General features: G+C 36.4%; 1 protein-coding gene across 1 annotated transcript; it reads right to left on the bottom strand.

Moving 5' to 3' along the window:
• Window positions 1-1,302: 1,302 nt before the first annotated feature.
• On the bottom strand, window positions 1,303-20,390 carry PolG1 (DNA polymerase gamma, catalytic subunit tam). Its single transcript, XM_068766832.1, has 18 exons — window positions 20,194-20,390; window positions 19,189-19,384; window positions 17,980-18,137; window positions 17,604-17,803; window positions 16,916-17,064; window positions 14,861-15,074; window positions 13,316-13,893; window positions 12,145-12,360; window positions 11,820-11,925; window positions 11,258-11,388; window positions 10,975-11,144; window positions 8,861-8,984; window positions 7,366-7,546; window positions 5,429-5,601; window positions 3,452-3,587; window positions 2,806-2,974; window positions 2,235-2,351; window positions 1,303-1,498 (listed from the first exon to the last, which is right to left on the bottom strand). The coding sequence occupies exons 1-18, from the start codon at window positions 20,388-20,390 to the stop codon at window positions 1,303-1,305; spliced, it is 3,411 nt and encodes a 1,136-aa protein (XP_068622933.1).
• Between the last annotated feature and the right edge of the window lie 604 nt (window positions 20,391-20,994).

Raw genomic sequence — 20,994 nt, 5'->3', positions numbered from 1 at the left:
AACTATGACTGATTACCATAGACATTTTTTACTCTACAATAATAAATAGCTGTCATGTAATATCAAAATAATTATTTTTAGTTTGTTAAGTACTAAAGTATAATACAAGTATTTTAAAAATTACCATTTTATGTAAAAGTAAATGTACACATAAATATTTCAATATTTATTAAAATGTAATACATTTATCAATATTTAAGTCCATTAATGTCTTAACTAAAAGAACTTTGGAAGCGTTTATTAATTCTTTCAAGGCTGTTTTGACTGCACTATAGTGTTCCTTGTAAAGATTTGTGCAAAATGGCAAAAGTAGGTATGGGTCGAATAAATTTCTGGAAAATGTTATTAGTGACAGTCACTTTCCAGGCCGTTCATCAAATTTAGCAACAACCTTTAGAGATTATTGTACGTGTACTACTTAAGTATAATACATACCACGCTTTGCCAACTACGGCTACTGTATCTAGAGTGTAGTATATATGGAACTCAGACGGATTTTTCTTGTGGTAACGTTTATGTAAACCTTAACACAGTAGTCGAGCAATTCATTCCGAAGCTTTATTATCAACCTTAAAAATCGAACTATAGCAGCATTATTAACAAATATTTAAAACGTGCTAATTTATTACAAGACCATTTAGAGGCAGATGATATTGTTACTCAAAAAAGCATTACAAATTTTATTAAGGCTGGAAATGAAGTTTTTTACACATTCATGGATAGGTAAAAATAAAATTACAAATCAGCAGAGTTAGGAATGCTATCCCATTCTCGTCGCCAATGTAAAATGAACTACTTTGTAGTACGAAGTAACCGTTTTTTTATTCAATTACACTCCTGGAGTACAATATTTAAAAAAAAAATTAATTAATACAAATGTATAATAGGTGTGTTTAAATTGTGGGATTTTCCTTAGAGTCAGTAAGTCATGAGGTAGTAACAACACAAAGTCCAAAATAGATGTGTGTATATTCATTCTATTGTTTCGAGGATGTAATTGCTGTTAGTTTTAAGACTTTTACAGTTTCGTCTGATATAAGTTCACGGAGCGCAAGGGTCCGTGTACTATATTAAAAACTAAAGCATTCGTATTTCAGAACCTACATCTGCCAATCCGATGGAAGTTGAAGGCGATTGTATTCATTCGAGCTTCGCCCGTATTTATATCGACGTAAATGAATAATTTTATTTCTGGGGAATTCCCCATTTCGATGCGCCGCTGACGATGACGTAATGTCGCCTATACAACATATTGACCAGAGGTGTTTTTTTTTTAAATAAAACGAAATTAACGAGAATATATTATTTATTAACTTTGCATTTGTCAATGGCGTCGAATATTGTCAGGGACTCGCCATTAGGGATGCCATAGCCGCGCTCTAGGCCGTGTGGGTTGGATGGAGTGGTACAACTCAAGTCGCATTCCTTCCTCAGTACACGGTCCACCTCCACCGACGTGAAGAACGCTACTGATTGCGGCAAATCATTTATACCCGCTCTGGCGACAACAAATATACAGGATGATTGTTTATAGCTGTAATACGTCGATTCGAGTTTTTTTTTTATTAAAAAAAGGCCATCCGGTTCACGGGACAGTGAGGTGAGATCATCACGTATAAGGTTCGACAGAAACGCTTTCTACAAGCCACATATTGAAGCTATTAAAATAAAATGTACATAAAAGTGTATTTAATACAAATTTTTAAGTTATATCTTATGCTATATCACTTAAACTAGAAGGTAATAATCACTTATTTTATATATAAATAACCGCATTTTATATAATTCACCATGTAAATCTTATTTAAAAAAGACATCAAAAGATGGCTCTTGATGCAGGCTTTGGATCGGTTCTATTGGTAATGTGGGTGGCCTATGTCCAGTAGGGGACGTTCTATGGTTGAATTAATGAAGCATTCCGCCTGGAACAGCAATTCTGTTAACACTATACAACAGTGTTTTACAGAGAACGATAGCTAATAAATCAGCAAAACTAAACAAGAGGTTGACTTTTTGATCGAATTAACGTTAAGATAAATAAAATAATGTTTTTTTACGTTCCTTCTACTTAAAAAACTATTTTAATCTTGAATTGTTATTTGTACACGTTCTTTATTAAACATGTTTATAGATCAGCCATGTGTAAACACACCTTTAGAATTATTCATTGTTGACGCAATACTATCTATCCCTTTCACAAGCTTATAAAATATATAATTTATCAATGAACATACCGCTGAGAACAGAACGCTCTCGTGAATAGGTTTGTGATGTGGAGCGCTAACGCAGTTTCGTATTTCAGATGCTCCGGAACCAAATAACGCACTTCGTCGTGAAAACTGAGACAGAATCTGTTAAAAAAATAATGGATTTCATAAACACTATCCAAACTTTACAATTAATTAAAGTAAACTGAATTGTGGTGCGATAGCCCGAAAGGATAATAAAGACATTCGACATAGTCAACGTTGTGACTGATGATGAAGGAAATTTACGGTATAGCGGATAGTCCCACTACATCGGACTGTCCTGTCCGCGGCGGCAACATGCGCACCCTAGCGCATTGACGTAAGCCAGCAGCTCGGATCCCCGGTCGCTTACCGCACTCTGGGTTCAGCCGCACATCAGCGCACATGTAAGCACGCCCTAATAAACTCTCGCTCCGACGCGCCTACCCTCCAACGCGCCTATCTTTGTATATTGGTTGTGTGAACAATAAATTAGGATTTTCTCAATAGCATCCGTTTATCTCATTTCACCACCACAACGGGTTTCTTGACAATGATAATGTATGAGAGCGAGGACCTGGCGTCAGGTGCAAGGTGTGCAACGCTAACAAGCATGAGATGTAAGAAGTCCGCAGCGGCGCTCTGCACGACCCAGTTGAGCCTCGTTCCCGCCCAGCGCCCGCCCGCTTGCTCCAACGCTCGTGACAGCCGGCCCGCTAGGAACGCCGTCGCTGGTGCATCCGAGTCTGTTGCACAAGACATTCTTCATGATAAATTTGTACGTTGTCATCAGCATCAATGTTTCCAATGTTAATACATATAACGGAGAATGCAAGATATAATCCATCACGCGAACTCAGTGATCACAATACACGAGCAATACGAAAACAAGAATCCGAAATACATGCGTAATCTTTGTGATGCTTTTGATTTTAAACTTGGGCTTTACAAAAAACGGGGATTTTGATGTATTTTATTCTGTTAGAAGATAGGTTTTGTAAGACATACAAATGATATGAGTTTCCCTCAACTACGATGTTGAAAAAAATCCTAAAAATAGAACATTAATCCATAAATTATTACTTCAGCATATTTGTAAAAAGAATCCATGTAAACTCATCTTTACAATTGTCGACTCCCGCTACAACTATTTGTCCTTTTCTTTTGCTTATAAAATTGCAGTCCAAAGAGCACTGTATTAACTATGTAACTTTAATTTCCACCTGCAATCTCTTCCAGCATGTTAAACATGTCGGACTCAGTGCCACCGACCCATTTCGGCCGCTCGAACATGTCCTCCAACTTTTTCCCGCTTAATTTCGCGAGACGCGTCGCTTGGTAGGCGGACATCTCCACTTCCTGTGAAAACAAAATGGATGACAAGTGACAGCTGTCAAAAGTGTGTGTGACAGCTGTCAAAAGAAACGTTGAAAAAAAATAGAATTTCCAACACCTAAGGCCCACCATGGGTGTTATTTAGGACTCTAAAACGTTGGAAAATTTATATATGGACGTCACACAATTCAGTCATAAAAGTGACCATGAATACTATAAATGGCTCGTAGTAGCTTAAAAATAAAAAATATGCTGAAAAAACCTGTAACTTAATAATAAGACAAGTATATTCCATACTACCGTTTTACTTGACTAAACCTTAAGTTACATAAGAACAATGCTTGCTTGCTTGGTTTCGGTTGAAGTTGATGCTGTTATCCCGGGGGCTTTTAAAGCTTCATTACTGAGTTCATGGAGCGGAAGGGTTCGAGGACTTAATAATAAAACAGAAACTGGACAGACGCATTTCAGTTGTACGTTGACGTTGGGACGTAGTAAACCGCTCTACCCGAGTAGAGCTGTGTAGTGTTGATGTTGTGTATGCGGCTTGGGACGGCAGCGTGGACCACAGGCGAGCCAAGGATGGATCCGAATCCAACCTTGATTCGCCCACGCTGTTCACGGTAAGGGAGCAGGTGATCGCCCTCTAAGAACGGGTGTTGTGGTGTGGTGAGTAGTGTTTTGTTTTATTGTGAATGACGCGATGTCCTGTGCAGGTGAAGTGATTGATGGTGCTTTGTGGTTGCTTGCAGTGTTGTGAGTGTCTGCAGTGATGTGGTGCGTGAGTGTGGACCCTGTGATGCGCGTGAGGAGTACGTCTTTGGGACGCCTCATAACCTTGGTCGAGGTGCAGGGAGAGTAGCACTCGCTATGAAGTTATTAAGGATAGAAAAGGCCGTCTCAAAATAAGTCTATGGATAAGCCTTAAATAATTCTTGCACCAAGAACAATGGGGCTCTCATTTCTGCGATTTATAGAAACGGTTGAAATCCTGAAAAGCTGGAATCCATGGAAATTCTGAAATATGCACGATTAGGCTTAAAGGGGTGATAGCTGATTCGTCAGCAAATGATCTATAAATTCACGTCTTTTAATAGTTTAGCACGGGAGGTAATAAATTTAATCGCTTAAAAAAAATTATAATAGGGACTCTTGTAATAGGAATAAATTAATTTAGCTATTAGCTTACTTATTTGTGATATCTTCGTTGTCATCAAAACACGTTACTATACATCTTTAAAATTGTGTTGTTAGTATATAAGAAAAAGACCAACATTTAGTCACTTCACTCTCAACTTAACACGTGTTTCACCCCTCCATGGGGCATCTTCAGGAGTTATGTTTAACCGATTAGTGCCAAACACAGAGTCTTTGCCACCCGATGTAATTTGGTTAATTTGATGTATAAACACACGGTGTGTGTATAAATTAACGGTGGCGACTGTGTAGTTCGCATTGTTTGCCGCATACGCATTTGTGAGCGGGCTGGCGGGCGATGCACTTTGCTGCATGACTGCCACTGCATGTGCGGAAGTGGCTAAATATTGGTCCTTTTCTTGCTTAGGATGGACTTCCGCAAGGTAACGCCTGTTTCCATTAAATATTGTTAGTATATACTTACCTATAATTTTTTTTTGATTGCTATGTATATCCTGTTTTGTTCTATCGATCTCTGTTGGGAACGAAAGGTTTGGTAGTCCCCCCACTAGGTGAACCGAAGGCATAATTAAGGTAGCGCGTTGTCGCTGAGTGCTGGCAGCGAAGGATATCATGACGATCTTTGTGGAAGCCTTGCAGTGGGCGTTTATCACCTGAGATGATGATGATTCTGTTTTATATGTTTCTTTTTAATGAATAAAAAATACCTTGCCCTCCAAGTCCTCATCGATGAGACCTTCCATGTACTTCTTTTTCAAGATGTAAACTCTCCTTCCTTTGGTGGATGTAAACATTTTCGCGGCCTTGTTCTTCGCTTCTGACGTCGTCATCGTCGGATTGAATTGTTTCAACAACCGCTCCGCAAAGTTCTGGCCCGCTCCTACAGTATCGTGGCTTCAATTATTAGATTCTGAACAAACTGAACTATTTGCAGTAACTTGTAAAGGGTTTACTTTAATAAATAACACATTAATGCATAAAGTGCCTTTGTGTTTTTTAGTAACTCACACCGAGACATCGACGCAAACACCCACCGATTCAAATATAATATTATATATCGATTGGCATCGTTTTATATATAAATTTTAGTTTTGTGATTGGTATGTTTTGTAATAAAAAATATTTAATGAAGCTTGATACAAAAAATATAAAATATCACATCTGTTATATACACATATGTATCGTACCATACATCTATGCAACATGTGATAAATAAATACATTTAAAAAACTTTTAAGTTAAAAAGTTGTGGAAAAATATGTACCTAGTCCGCCATATTGGAACGGCGTCCATCTTGAATTATAAATTTTGACATAATCATCGTCTTTTACTAGTATAGCCCTTTAATTCGATACCCATATTGAGGGGGTTAAGGAAAAATATGTAATCCGCCATTTTGTATCGGCGGCCATCTTAGATTAATGTTATTGAATTTATTATATTGTATTGTCATCTAAATAAAATGTGTGTACCAAATTTCAGATCAATCTGACAACGGGAAGGTGCTTAAATTTCAATTTCTAATTTTGACCCAAATAAGCAAATTCCGTATGGGTCGAACTAAATAAAACCGTTTAAAGAGTAAAGTGAAATTGTCTAAAACCGACGAGGGCCACATTCAAAAAATCAAAGATTTGCTACTTGAAAATCGCAAATGTTTTTGTGTCTCAAACGCATCCAGTCTCGATTGGTTGATGTCATACTGCATTGGTTTTTCACGACTTTTTTGACAAAAAATCGACTCATATAGTTTCGCAACCACTTTACTCGCCTGTTTTGACTCCGTGCGAATCGCTATTTAGTAAAATCAAAGAGCCAATGAAGGCATGTCATTTTGAAACGATTCAGGAAATAAAAACCGAATAAAAGGCTGTATAGGAAAATACTATTCCGACTGTTTCGAAGACTGGAAAAGACATTGGCAAAAGAGCGTTTCATCAGACGGGTATTACTATGGATAGCATGAAATTGTTTGGGAGCATTAAATAAAGAATTAAGATTTTAAAAACAAATTCACCTTACTTATTGATTACAATATAACATACAAATGAAAACATTTATACTCAAGATGTCAGTAATGACAAAAAGTGGGATGTTTACATGAGGTGGAGGGATGATCTTTAGGTCGTCAACAATCTGGTTGAAACGGCGACATTAACAAGATCTAACGTATCGTTCAAAACTGACCACTTTCTAATGGTCCTATAAGAAATCTATGAGGGATTTACATGTCTAGCAGTATACGTTTTAGGGCTGAAATTATGATGACGGTGATGATGAACACCAACGACATTTGTGATTAATTTTATCGAGTTCGATACGTTTCCAGCCGCGAACCGCTTGACCAGTACGTGATCAATGTCTCGTGTATACAGGTCGATTGGTTATTATGTAAAAGCATTAAAGTAATGTATTTATAGCTCATTTGTCAACAAGCTTTCACATCTATTTACAATCATCCTGTATAAAGTGATCACTCTGATATATGTTACATTTTTATTCATTTTTTATTTTAAACGATAATTAAAACGCTTTTTAACCTCACCTAACCTAACCTAACTATTATTTCAAAATCATTGATATACTGACCCATTTAATTTTTACATCTATACCAATCAACCTGTAGTACTGCAAGTGTACATACCGTATATCCGTGCATAGTTGATGACTTTCGCATGATCACGGTTGACCCCGGCCGCCTTGGCAGTCAGCGAGTGCAGGTCAGTGCCGTGACTCTTGTCGCCTGCAAGCACCGCCCAGCCGAACGGAGTGCCGCCGCATAGACCCAAACTGCTGTCCCCTAGTAAAGCTGCTATCCATAGCTCCTGAATCCAGATACACAAAGGCTGGTACGGTTTAAAAAATTGACATATAGGTTTACATCTCACACTGTGCTCGTGTGATGTGTTTCAAACTCTCCGTGATAAATATCAAGAAAAAAAGTTTAGGATGATAATAAAGTACGATTTGTATATTGAAATATTATCATTATCATCTTTTTGATCATAGTTCTTTCATTGTTATCCATAGATTTCTACTAAATATTTCAAACAGGACCGTTTTGATACAGCATGTATCCAAATTAAAATGGTCGTTTGTCCAACTTGCGTGTCGGCTTGAAATCTCTCCAGAACCTTGAAGCTATCTGTACTGGCGCCGTGTCGTTCCCACTACCACCAGGCCGCTGGGCTATATTGGTTACATTTAAAGATATCTAGGAGGGGGGGGGGATATACCATAACCGCCACGCTTGACAAACGCTTTGGCGATCGCAATGTGAGATTATGGTCCATAGAAGACCCTGCTGGCTTCTTGAAACTTGTTAATGAGCAGAGGTGATCTTCTATAACGAATGCACAGAGTGCATTATTTAAGATTTTACCGCAGGAATCGAACCGGCGAACAACCATATATTACCACATATAAATTTTAAGTGTATTGAACGCTGTCGTGACTCGCAGCTGGGAGAATAAAGATCCATATCAAATAGCGGCAACCCTCTCCCAACTGTCTGCATGTAGTAAAAGCAAAAAAAAATACATAATAAAAAAACCCCTAGCGATACAAATTAGTATTAATAACAAAAGACAATCATACATCAGCACCTTTTATCATATTTAAAAGCCACTTGCTCAGTTGCCCAAATAGCATTTACAAGTTCCGAGGGTGCGAGGGGGAAGTATGATGAAGACGCTTAGCTTAACATCTCTTTTAAGGTAGCAAAGCTTTAGAGCTCCCTAGGAAGCCTCGGCTCGGGGCGCTACATACTACATGATCTAGGACTGTACAGCAATCTATCAATAACCTTAGTCCAGTCCATACACATACACACACGTTAAACAGATAGTCAAGGATCCTTACCACCTTTATATTATTTTCAAAATGTTCATTTATAGTTTATTTCAATAAATCGCTTTTTTAATGAATCATCTACGCATATGGATGTATATATACGTCTGAGTTGTATTCTGAGTGTAAAATCAACCCAAATGCAATGACAGCTGTCACATCACTGACGGCGTCCGAATTCAAATCGGACTCAATACTCTCATTCCCAATTCGATCTTGTGGGAAAATTCAAATATAGCCTTCGCCATAGTTTTATAGCACGTGCGTGATTTTAAGGTCGTATACAATACCTGTGAGTCAACATCAGCGCCGACGAACCTGTAGCCGGGAGGCGCTTGAACCATAGCGCGAAGCTCTGATCCCACACGCTCTTCGTGCGCGTTGCTCGCCGTCATCCACGTGGGCTCGCTGGCTCTGACGTAACAAATCTACAGTTTTAATACACTCTAACCTCAAAGCCAAAGTCTCCCTTAGGCCCTTGAACCTAGACATTTTTTGAAGTCCGCATAAGCCGTACAGCCCTGCGGTCTTCAAATCTGATGAAAATAAAGTATGCAGCGGCTCAAGTCAAAGTTCCCCAGAAATCTTTTAGGCTTCGTTAAAGTAAAAGAAGTTTTAGCCCTCTGCGTCGTTCTTCTTCGAGGAATCTGTTGCAGGAAAGTACAGAGGAAGCAACATCTAGTTAGTTAAAAGGGACAAGATCAAATCTTTCTGGAATAGAAGGGTAATTGTAACAGTAATAAAAAGCAATAAAATCTAAATCAATAGAAGATATATAAACATTGTGACTATGATAATACAGTAATAAAATTACGATACAGAAATAAGTACAACATAAATAAATGAATTGTAAAATAAAGATAAAAAATAGGAATTAAAAATCATTACAGTATTCTGAAAGAAAGCGACGTACGAAAAGTATCAATGTATGGAAACGAATGAAAGAGAAAGAAAAGGATAATAGAGGAATGAATGGAAGATCTCAAGAATGACAAAAGAAGAGCGAGGAACTAATACATTTTTATTTAAAATAATGTCCCTGCTTACACACGGCAGTACGAGAGGTCCCTGAAAATGGGCTATAAAAATCCGCAGAATCTGCATACGACAACATTGTAAGTTAGATTCAAAAAATATTCAAACCTGTTTTTGTGCGGTGGATAGATTCCGTATAAAACACAGAAATCGCAAAAAAAATTGGCGAGTATCCACGAAAAATAATTTTTAGAACAATAAAAACATTTTTTATGCAGCGAATTTCGAAAAGCTTTCGAAATAGTGAAAAAGTTAGATGTTATTTTTTTTTTCATCATCATGTCTTGCACTGCCAGCATTCAAAGACTTTCCGCGACATTTACTATGTCGTTAATCCAGTTGTGATTCCGGCTTGTGATCACCACTCTAGAACTTTTCGGCAAAACTGCCAACTTTGCATAATACACTCTATGAGGACCGGAAAGTAACATCGTTTCCATTGACATATTTTACAAAAAAAAAACCGATTGATTTTATTTTTTATTTTTTACCGCTCCGACATTGATTTGTATACTAGATGGCAAAAGATTGTTGATAACGAAGGTGAATATATTGTTGATTAGAAATAAAAACTTGTTAAAAATTTACTCGTGTGAATTTAACTTAAGAAAGCGACATTACTTTCCTGTCCCCCTAATACATTACATGTGTGATTTTAGATGTAAAAATGATATTTTTATAGTCTCTTTCTATTCCGGCTTAACCACGCCTCGAAAGCAATAAAATCTTTCTATATAAAGTAAAGTTCACAGTGACCAATTGACGTTATTTTTAATGCAACGTGTTTTGTTTTTGGGATCTGACTATCATTGTTTCCCAAGTGGCATTGGCACATTCAGCAAGTATAGTAAAACATCTTTCAAAGTAGCTCAGCTTTAAGTAAGTAAGTACAGCTTTACAGGAAGTACAGCTTTAAGTTACAGCTTTTTACAGGATTAGGAGGACACCGAATCTCCAAGGGCCCCTTGGACTCCTCCACCTTGATTTGAGCTGTTACGAGTCGACAATACTCATTTAGCATTCCAAAGCAAGAACGTCTGAGAGAGCAAAACCTTGACTTGGTCGGACGCTATTGCTTGAGTAAAATTACTAGTACTTTGGAAGAGCGCTGAAAGAAGCATTAGCGAAAGAAACTGCAGCAATGTTTTATCGATACGATCTTTAATATAATAGACCAATTGGTTTTTAAATTGCGACGATGATGGTGTAAGTGGCTTGCCTTATAAACATCGCGTCGTCCGGAAACTCCAGTACCAGTTTCAGTTTCAGAACGCTGAAGCGTTTAAATGTACCGGGTGTGATTGTATTATGAGCACCTACATTCAGTGAATGTTTGATTGTATTCTTAACTGTAGTATGTGAGACTTACCGCCTGGTGAGGGTACCGCAGACGACTACCTGCGGTATTATTGCGCCGTAAGACCTATTATCGCGTAACGCGTCAGACAGAAGCTCCTGTGGGAGCCATACTACTTGCTGCGCTCGAATCCGCTCGCGATTATTTCTCCAGTACGACATCATACGTGCAAAACTTAACACCTAAAATATATATACAGGTTGATTGGTTTTAGCTAGGGATGAATATACAACACATTTGTCAACAAAATGCGTTTATAACAAATCATGCTGTATAATAACAGAGCAGATATTACCTTCTCAGCTTCATTTCCCTGAGCTGATAACACGTTCTGACTGAACATATTTAGGAAATCCTTCGCCAATGGGTTGCCAACTTTGTATTTGGGTCCGTTTTTATGTGGCAACCTTAGAAAATGACAGCAACCTGTAAACGAAGGCAATATAAGACGTTACAAAGTGGGTTGAAATACGTAACTATTACAGAGAAGATACTTCAATATAGATATATCAGAACATTTAAGAAACCCATTGGGCGTTATAACAATACAGATTTTTTTTATATTTCTGGAATTTAGTAATTTAAATTTCGTTATCTTAAAAAAAGTAATCAGATGGTGTCACGAATAATGACATCGATAGGGGAGAGGTCCCCATAGAGCACTTCTGTTGGGAAAACATCTGAAGATGCTAATAGGATGAGTGAGACAGATTCACCTATACTTACTTGTGTAAGTGAGACGACATACAATTTTTTACGCAGAGAGAACAAAGTTCAGAAATTTCCGAAACCTTCTCTAATGTGACTCTAATAAAATTCATATAAATAATATTTTATTGAATCGTAAAAATACACACCCTGTATCTGTATCCCGCACCACACGCCCAGCCCGTGGTATTGGTTTGCAGCTGCTTGATCATCGATCCTCTTACGTGCGTAATATGCACGTCTGCTTAGATCCTCCTAAAATTACCAGGAATAATAAAAAAAAATCACCCAGGAATAAAAATCTACCAGGAAACTGGTATATTGTACCACTAATACGTTCTTGACACTAGTCTCTCAATGTAGTCTAGTCTACAATGTGTTAGGCAAAGTTGGATTTTAATAAGGCAGACAAACACCTCGCTGTTTACTCAAAACACATGGTTACTAAACCAATAATTGCCAAAAAAATATTACCTCTACAGTTTTAGGCAAAACATATAATTCAGTGTCGACTTCCTTCGGAGATTGAACCAGTGGACACGATTCCAAGAGTTGTTCCAAAGGGAGTCGCGGTTCATTTTCCACGTCCTCTTGAATTCTGCTGAACGGGACCAGGAAACCCCAACCTTCGCCCTGGATGTAGTGTAGGGGATATCCCTCCCAACTTAATCGAAGTAGCTTTGGTGTTATCTTAAACAATTAAAACATTTCAAACAAAGGCAAAATAGAAAAAAAGTCTGGAAGTCTTTATATCATAATATATATGTAATCAAATGAAACTATTCATATTAAGCTTATATATATATATATGTGGGAACAGAACGTAAGAGTGAAGGAAGTGAGCGATTGATTGATGAATGAATGAAGAGTAGGAATGTATTATGGCATTCGCGAGGAAGATGCCGATGGGCCGGTTTGTATCAACTATGTAAGAAGTGAAAAATTAAAGTGTTTAAAAAATATCTAAAAACACCTATTATTCGCCTGCGTGATTCACTCCCACATGTATATAAATTTGACATCAGTCTTGTCTAATGGTAAGCGATGACGAGGTCTACGATGGTACGGTTGCCTAGAAGAAACCTATTCACTCTTGTCTTGAAGACTCCTAAGTTATAGTTGGCTGGAAACAATGACGCCGGTATGTTGTTTCAATCCTCGGATGTTATTACTATAAAAGTAGTAGTGAAACGCTTAGTGCAGGTAGAAGGAATTTCAACCCACCAGTTCAGTCCACCTAGGTCATGGATGCACAGACCGCGGCCCGCTGATCGAATACTGGTGGCCCGCCGACAGCAAAAATAATACTCTCGTACATTCGAAAAATATTGAAATCTATTCCAGAATAAAATCAAAACGATTTAATTACCTATACTTCTGGCGGGCGGTCCGCCATCAGTTCATGATTTGCCCGAGTGGCCCCTAGTCTTAATAAGTCTGTGCAACCATGATCTAGGTGGTCCGGCGACGTATTAAAGATCGCAGGAAGTCGATGGATGCATGGAAGACAAATCTGGTATACTTGGCGATCTTTAGAGAAGGTCTATGCCTTGCAGTGGGCGTGTATTCACTGAAAAAAAAATTGACAGTGTTCCATGAAAAAAAAATTCTTGTAGCCTCTGTCATAAATAAATAAAGTTATTACCTGCATACTAGTTGTAATATTATTCGCCCCGGGTATCCAATCCTGATCTTTACCCGGCTTTGTACAGAGCTTCCTATACCATGCTGGATATCCGGCCAGGTATGGTCTCTTCACCGGCAAAAGTTCACCCATTTCATAAATACTCGAAAACTTTTTATTTAATTCTTCAAATTTCTTTCTCTCTAGTTTGTTATTATCTTTATCTATATTTTTAATCATATTTATATATTCTTCACTGAGCATTTCAAAATCTTTTTTTGAAGTATCACAGTTAATCGATTTTTTATTATTTAAATCGATATCACTATCGTCTTCTATTAGTTGATCATCTGTAGATTGTGTGATTTCTTTTTTCTTCTTTTTCGTTGTTTGTTTTTTTAATTTTAAAATCTGCGTCGACCAGTCCTGATCCCACATCCAAAGATCTTTCTTGTATGCTTCGTTCTTCATCAATCTACACGCCTCGTCGGCTTTCAATGATAATAATTGTCGAGATTCCAGTTTTAGGTCTTCAAATATCGTTTCCGACGAATCTATATATTGCTGCCAATTGGAATTCACAGGAAGGTAAGCCGTACCTGATAAATTAATGGAACGTTTAGAAGATATTTATTATCATCACATCAGCTGATAGAGATCCACTGCCAGGTTTAGGCCTTCCCAAAAGAACGGCACGACATGCAGGTGCCCTAATCCAAACTTCTCTCAGCATTGACCTATCGTCACATTAATCATATCTTTTATATTGTTACAAAGCATGAGTTACAGAACCCTTTAAACAATTAACACTGAATCCTAGGATCAAGAACACGCGTGACCTTGAAGTTATTTATAATTTTTTTGTGTACGGTTCTCGGCAATTCTAACCAAGTACTATCTCGAATTAACTAGAACCTTACCCGTAGTATAAATAAGTGTACTCTCCATGACAGCAGTTCAGTGTTGTTTTTCGAGTTATAAGATTAAAATCTACGATCAGTAATACAGAGTGATTATTTGGTAAGTTATCTGGACAGTGATTTCTTGAGCGATTTGAAAGCGAAGTTTGGACTTGGCGAAAGTATACTTTGTGTTAAAGTAGGGTGACCATCTGATTTGTGAATAAATGACTCCTTGTGAACCAGTGGTGTTTCATTTCAAGTCAAAACCTACAGTATGTAACAATATGAATCAAAATGAATCGACCAATATATTGCAATGCATAACGAAAGTTCTACCAATTCAGAATTTTTTTTTTCATATTTTCTTAAGGAGTAAAATTACAAAAACAATACATGGCTTTACTCGTACAAACCACAAAAGCTTAAACAGATTTGACATTAATAAAACAAATAAAGTTGGTAATATCGACTAATGCAGCTGGGGTTTACAGTACAGTTTTTGAATTGTATTTTTATCTATCTTATCTGTTCTATTATTATAAATTTTCATTTTTATTATTTTTCATTAGTTTCTAATTCTTTATTAAAATGTTTACCTTCTAAAATACAAATAAAATAGATTTTATTTACGAGTTAAACTTATTTACAATAAAAAGATATTTACCCAGTTCTAGCATACCAGCGAAGGTAACAGGATGTGGAAATCTTTCCAGAAACATCGGCAGCAGTTCACTTAGGACATTGTGCGTGGCTAGCACGTCACGCGCACAGTAGTCCATCAAGGTCTGGAATCCCTCATGCACGTCCTCCATCGTGCCTTCCACGAAGACATCTCTAGTCTGCTTATCTACCGGCTTACCGCAGTATAGTTTGTGAACCTATTCAGTATATAAAAAAATTGCCAAATTACAGTTATCATATCGCGTTGAGGCAGACTTGCGCGAATTGAATGTCAACCAATGGCAGACGATGGCGCAAGATAGAGGAAAGTGGAAGTCTCTCGCTTCGGAGGCCAAGACCCACTTTGGGTCACTGAGCCAGCGGAGTAAGTAAGTACAGTTATCATAACTCTGACAATTGGTATATTTATTTTCAAATAAACATTAAGTTTATTATTACTACAATTTTTTAAATATCATGTCCTTGAAAAAAGGAGTCAAGTCATGGAGTCTATATTGTTTCTCATATCTACCAAGTTAATAACATCGCTTCTAATATTTCGAGAGTTCACCAATTTTTTTTGCTTTCATTATTTCATCTGCGATCAATCTCAAAACTATAAGCTGATTTGTTGAGTGGTTATAGCTTTGAAAGGGGTCTCCCCGACGAGAGACACTCCTAGTTCACTATCGAGCGTCTAGTCTCTGGATGTCATGAGTTCACCAATTGAACTCACATTTGGTACTCTCAGCACGCTCCAGTAGGAAAATAAAACACGTTTTGATTGACAGCTGAGATCCTCTCGGAGAGCCTTACGTACAATCACTCTATAGAGCGACCTAATGCTGGTCACCAAGGTTTAGCTATCGTGGTATTATAATACTAAAACCGCTGTACCGCGCCTCAGATATGCGCAGCGAGACGAGGGAGGTTATCTGCCATTCAGTTCAAGCTTGTGGCAATGGCACTCATATTTCTTCCTTAATTCGTAGCGGTTTAGGAAGCATTATAGCGCGCCATATAAATAGCCGCAGGAGCTTCGAGGTTCTCAACTATATTCCGGACAAGTGGGCTCGAAGTAGTATAAGTTATTATAAGATGTATAGATATAATAGAATATAAGAATATAAGTATTAAGCTCATTATATTGTATGAATAAGGATATATATATAGGAATTAGTATTAAACACATAAATAACTCACCATATAAATATAGATTAATAAATACACGTAAATAGCTTAAGAAAATAATAAGTGTATTATAAATAAGTAAATGTAGCTAAGAGACTTAAATGTAACAGAGCCGACGGAGGGGGGTTTTAGATATTAAGTCTGACACTGCCTGGGCCCTCCATTCTCAGGCGTCCTATGCAGTATTCCCTCCTCTGTCTAGAAATTGTAAACAGAAATATAGGCTCTGACTATGTTAGAAGAAAATTTTGTAAAACCAATTTAAAAAAAAAGACTATTTTCTAGACTTATATGTTGTACTAGCGGCTTTACACTGTCCGATTCCAAACGCTGGAAAGTTAAATTGGTTTTGGCCAAGAAACATAGCGCATGTAACAAATTGCCGCTAGGTCTTTGAGGTTTTTAAAAGTTCATGGATCGACAAGCCCAGCGTAGAATGTAAAGTTGGACATACGATCTTGTTAAGATCATCGGAAGATGTTTGGTGCAGGTCGCTTCCAACCGCCTTTATTGGAGATTTCTAGAGAAGACCTATGTCAAGCAGTTTACATCTTATCTTGCCTTACTTCGTATATTTCTTAAAATAACATTTTTTAGTATGATCCAAAATCCCACAAGCCGGACAGATCTATAAGATTGTTGGAATATGCTGGATGCAAGCCGCTTCCAAAGGAAACTATTGAAGATCTCTGTGGAAATCTATATAGATGGTCTGCGAGTAAAACAATGATATATACAGCTTAGTTACTGTAAAGAGGTCTAGGGTAAGCTCTTTGAGCGATCTATGACCTCAGATCTAGTGAAGCCATAAATAAATGAAAACGGACAATCGTCATTTTTCAGTAAACAAAAAAAATATATAACTCACATCAGTTAGACTGTTAAGAGAGCTTATATCTATCCAGTCGTCATCTGATGGATCCGGTTCTTTATTCTTCGCTTTAAGCACTGCTCTTTGGTAACTGGTAACACCACTCACACACGTATGCATGGACATTGTGTCCATGAAGCGCACACCTGGAAACATGTTTTTTATGATGTTTCCTAAACATGACACATGATTTCGTTCGGTTCGTGCTAAGTTCAGAGCACGCCGATAGATGGCGTTGACAATTGTCTCTCGTTATAGTTGTCCTAGAGGTCAAATAAGATCGCTTCGGACAGAAACTTGGTAATCAATATGAACGAAGACATTGACGGATGATAAGACTAACAAGACGTAGATTACCTAAGGTGCTACTAATATCATTAACTTAAAATTCTATCATCAGCATCTATCGGCATCCTACTGCAAAGCACATGCCTCTCCAAAAGATTACCACGGTAACTGGTCTTGCGCTGGCCGCATTCAACGATTTCCCGCGACTGAGCATTCTTACATGGGTCATCGTAAATGACCACATCTCTGACCCATAAGTCATCACGGGCAACATAAACTGGTCAAAGAAAAATGGAGAAATTGCTAGGAAAATAGTGTAAATATTTTCTTCCTATATAAACTTTGTATGGTAAGAAAAATGTCAAGATATAATTTTTTAACATACACAATGACAGACCTGTTCTTTTTAACCAATATTGTTCTTTAATTTTCGATCTATCATATGACACATTGTGGCCGACCACAATTCTCGGTCTGTCTAAAGCACTAGTTGGTGGTGACCCATCTGTCTCCAAAGGTATTAAATCTTCGTATCTAACATCCTCGAAGTGTTTTTGAGGGTCTCCATGAGCAACAGGCTGGCTTACCCACCCATACCTAGCAAAGAAAGATATTTATAACATGAATACTTATGACGATAGATGGTTTATTCCGGTGTATATCTACTTAAACTGTTTGTTTAGATAAATATACCTCTGAATATCACTATAATGTAATATCATTGCTCTAATAATAATGAAATATTAAAACTGATAAGTAAATAGCACACTTGCCATGCTTCTGAAGATGCCGCACAAGCCAAAGTAGGCCTTTTCCCTGCAGACATCAATACTTCAACATCAAAAATCAGTGCATCATCAGGTGGAAAAGGAACTGATACAGGGGGACCCGTGCCTGAATATTTGCTCCAACCTTCTTTTCTTGACCATTTCTGTGGGAAAGGTTAAATGACTATATTTCTTAAAACATTTCAATGAAATAAAAATTTTTTTTAAAAGCAAACTTTACTATTGACAAGAATAAATTAAAGAATAAAGTTTGGTTTACTAAATGTACTATTAAAAGTTGTTTTCAATTAATATTAAAATCATTCACATAAATTAAATTCATACCAAGCTTTCAGTTAGTTATTCTTGTTTTGTGTATCCGGCAGTATATACCTATCACTACAGTAGTTTGTTCAATATATATAAATACAGCAATCCTAATAATAATAATAAAGTAATCTCATATTTCCAATGATAATAATAATTGAATGAGAAATATGGAGAGAAAAATAAAATAGATCGACTTAGCCCAGAGGCAAGTTGAAATGGTAGTAGGCAAGCCACACAGTATTTAAAGAACTCCAATGTGATTCCAGGCTCCTTACAGGAAAGAAGATAAAGGAGACAGTGATGAGAATGTAATTCATAGGAATAAAGCTGAAAATACTACAGGGCGGGCAAGAAATTAAAGTAAATAATAAATACCTGTATCTGTAAAATTTGAGGAATGAGGTGACAGAAGAAATGCAAGCATGAAAAAAAAATTAGCATGGTATGGAATGCTAGAAAAATTGTAGAGCATAAGATGAAGAAATGAGGATCATGTGACGAATGAAAGATGAAAAAAGAACTAAAGCAATATGTGAAAAAATTAATAACATTAAATATGATAGGGGAGAAAGTGATACCCCCCAATAGCGAGGGTCTTTAAAAAAAAGCTAAAAAAAGATGGCCTTTGGGTCCTTATGATTCTTTACTGTAGACAATTGACAGGCAATAGCAGCATAAGAAGTCTACATAGAATTGGTGTAGTGGACATATAATCTTATTAAGGTATATCAGAAGATGTCTGAAGGCGAGCCCTTTCCAAGCAGTTCTACTGGAAATCTTATCATTGAAATGATAATAATGATGATAGTATAGCTGAAATTTACAACTAATGCCAGTTAACATATAAATTGTTTACATGTTTACATTACAAAAAAACTTTTATACCTTTGGTAGTGGAGGCAGTTTTGATACGGCTAATTTCTTGAGTAGTTTTCTATAAGGTGCACTTTGTTGCTCACCAATATTATTAAAATGTTCTTCTATATCATTACCTTCCAACTTTGGCAATTGTAATTCAACATCAGGCAAGTAATCATATTCCTTGTAGTTAATACCATGTTTAACCAGATTTTCTTGGCATCTGTGTGTTACATTTGAGATGAAGTTAAAATTATCTTTTCTTTTTTATTATAAAGCAGTATTAATTTCAGAAGTGACCAGATCCACAGAAGAAGCTAGATCACTAAAATAGCTCAAATGATTGCTTGTTTAAAATAGCAATGGGTGGACAACCAATGACCATTGGTGCTCCAAAGGTTCTTGAGTGATGACCACAAGCAAGATACTACATGGGTAGGCCCCCTACTAGGTGAATCATTGGTATAGTCAAGGTCAGGACAAGTTGCTGGATGCAAGGAGTGTAGGACCAGCCATGGTTGTGATAGATAGGTCCTTCCTATGTAGTGGACATCTATTGGCTGACATGGTAATGATTAATAGACTTTATCAACAAGAATATTTTATTACAACAAATATGAATATCATCAAGTTATGATTTCAACAAGTCAGTACCCAAGTCCACTAAATAAAATTAGAATTATTAAAACCTAAATTTGACAAAAATTATCTGTCAATTTCCAACCCAGATCATTCTTTTATTTATGTCTAACCAAATTTTATACAATCCTACCAACAATGCTTTAAAAGCCTTAATTTTTAAAAACTGTGATCAATCCCCTGTCCTTGTGTGGTTGTTATGAAAATAATTTTATGTACAAGATAGTCATGTAATTGATTTTATTGTTCTCACACTCGATATTAAATACAGGATTTAAATATTTGACTATGTACTCTATCTGTAGTTTACAAGACCAATTACAACCGGTAATCTGTTCATTATTTAGTCACTTCGGAAAATAAAAGATTTATTAATAAAATTATCTACATTACTTTTTAATGATATGTGGGTCTATGACTTTTGGAGATTTCTTGAATATTTGGTTATAAATGTTTCTTGAAATCATTTGTATATTAACTTCATTAACTCTTAATTCTTTAGATCTATCTTCAATTTTCGGTTCATCTTGTTTTGAGCGATTATTGCTATTAATATTGTTTTTATTTTTAATTATTATTGTTTCGCTCATAGGTAACCCATTACTATAAAGTCTTAAATAAATTTTATTTCGCTTATTGATGTTTCTTAAGAAAACTTTATTGGCGGTATTCATTGTAAATATCAACACCAAAACACGGTCTCCATAGTACTGTCAATGTTTAAAAATGACATTTATATATTTTGTCAAAGACATAGGCAACTTCCATCCTTATTATTTACTTAAGATATTATTCTGTAATAGTTCAATGAAAATTTGATTTTGAAATAGAAAATTAAACAAAACATATAGTTTGTAAGTTTTTGACGTTTTTTGAATCCAATAAGATTATATTACACTGCATCATTCGAATGTAACATAGGTACATTTTTTCAGGACAGATTGCAATAATTTTGTAATAGGATATATAAACAATATAATTAAGGTTTGTGATTAAAACACATATAAGTATTTATATATTTAGTGTCCTTAATTGAATACTTCTGTCATAATCAAAATAAGTAATTGTGTATTTTTATTTGCCTAGTTTCATAATTAATGATTGAATTATTTCTTAATATAAATGTTGGTGAGTGTAAAGCACATAATCATTTTTATGAGTAAAGGGTGTGAAGTAAATTTTAATTTCAAACAT

The sequence above is a fragment of the Battus philenor genome, unplaced genomic scaffold, assembly GCF_028537555.1.
Source record: "Battus philenor isolate CCGP_79_NKW_IND1 unplaced genomic scaffold, ilBatPhil1.0.hap1 SCAF_22, whole genome shotgun sequence".
Taxonomy (NCBI): Eukaryota; Metazoa; Arthropoda; class Insecta; order Lepidoptera; family Papilionidae; genus Battus; species Battus philenor.
This window is presented reverse-complemented; position numbering and strand designations above follow the sequence as displayed.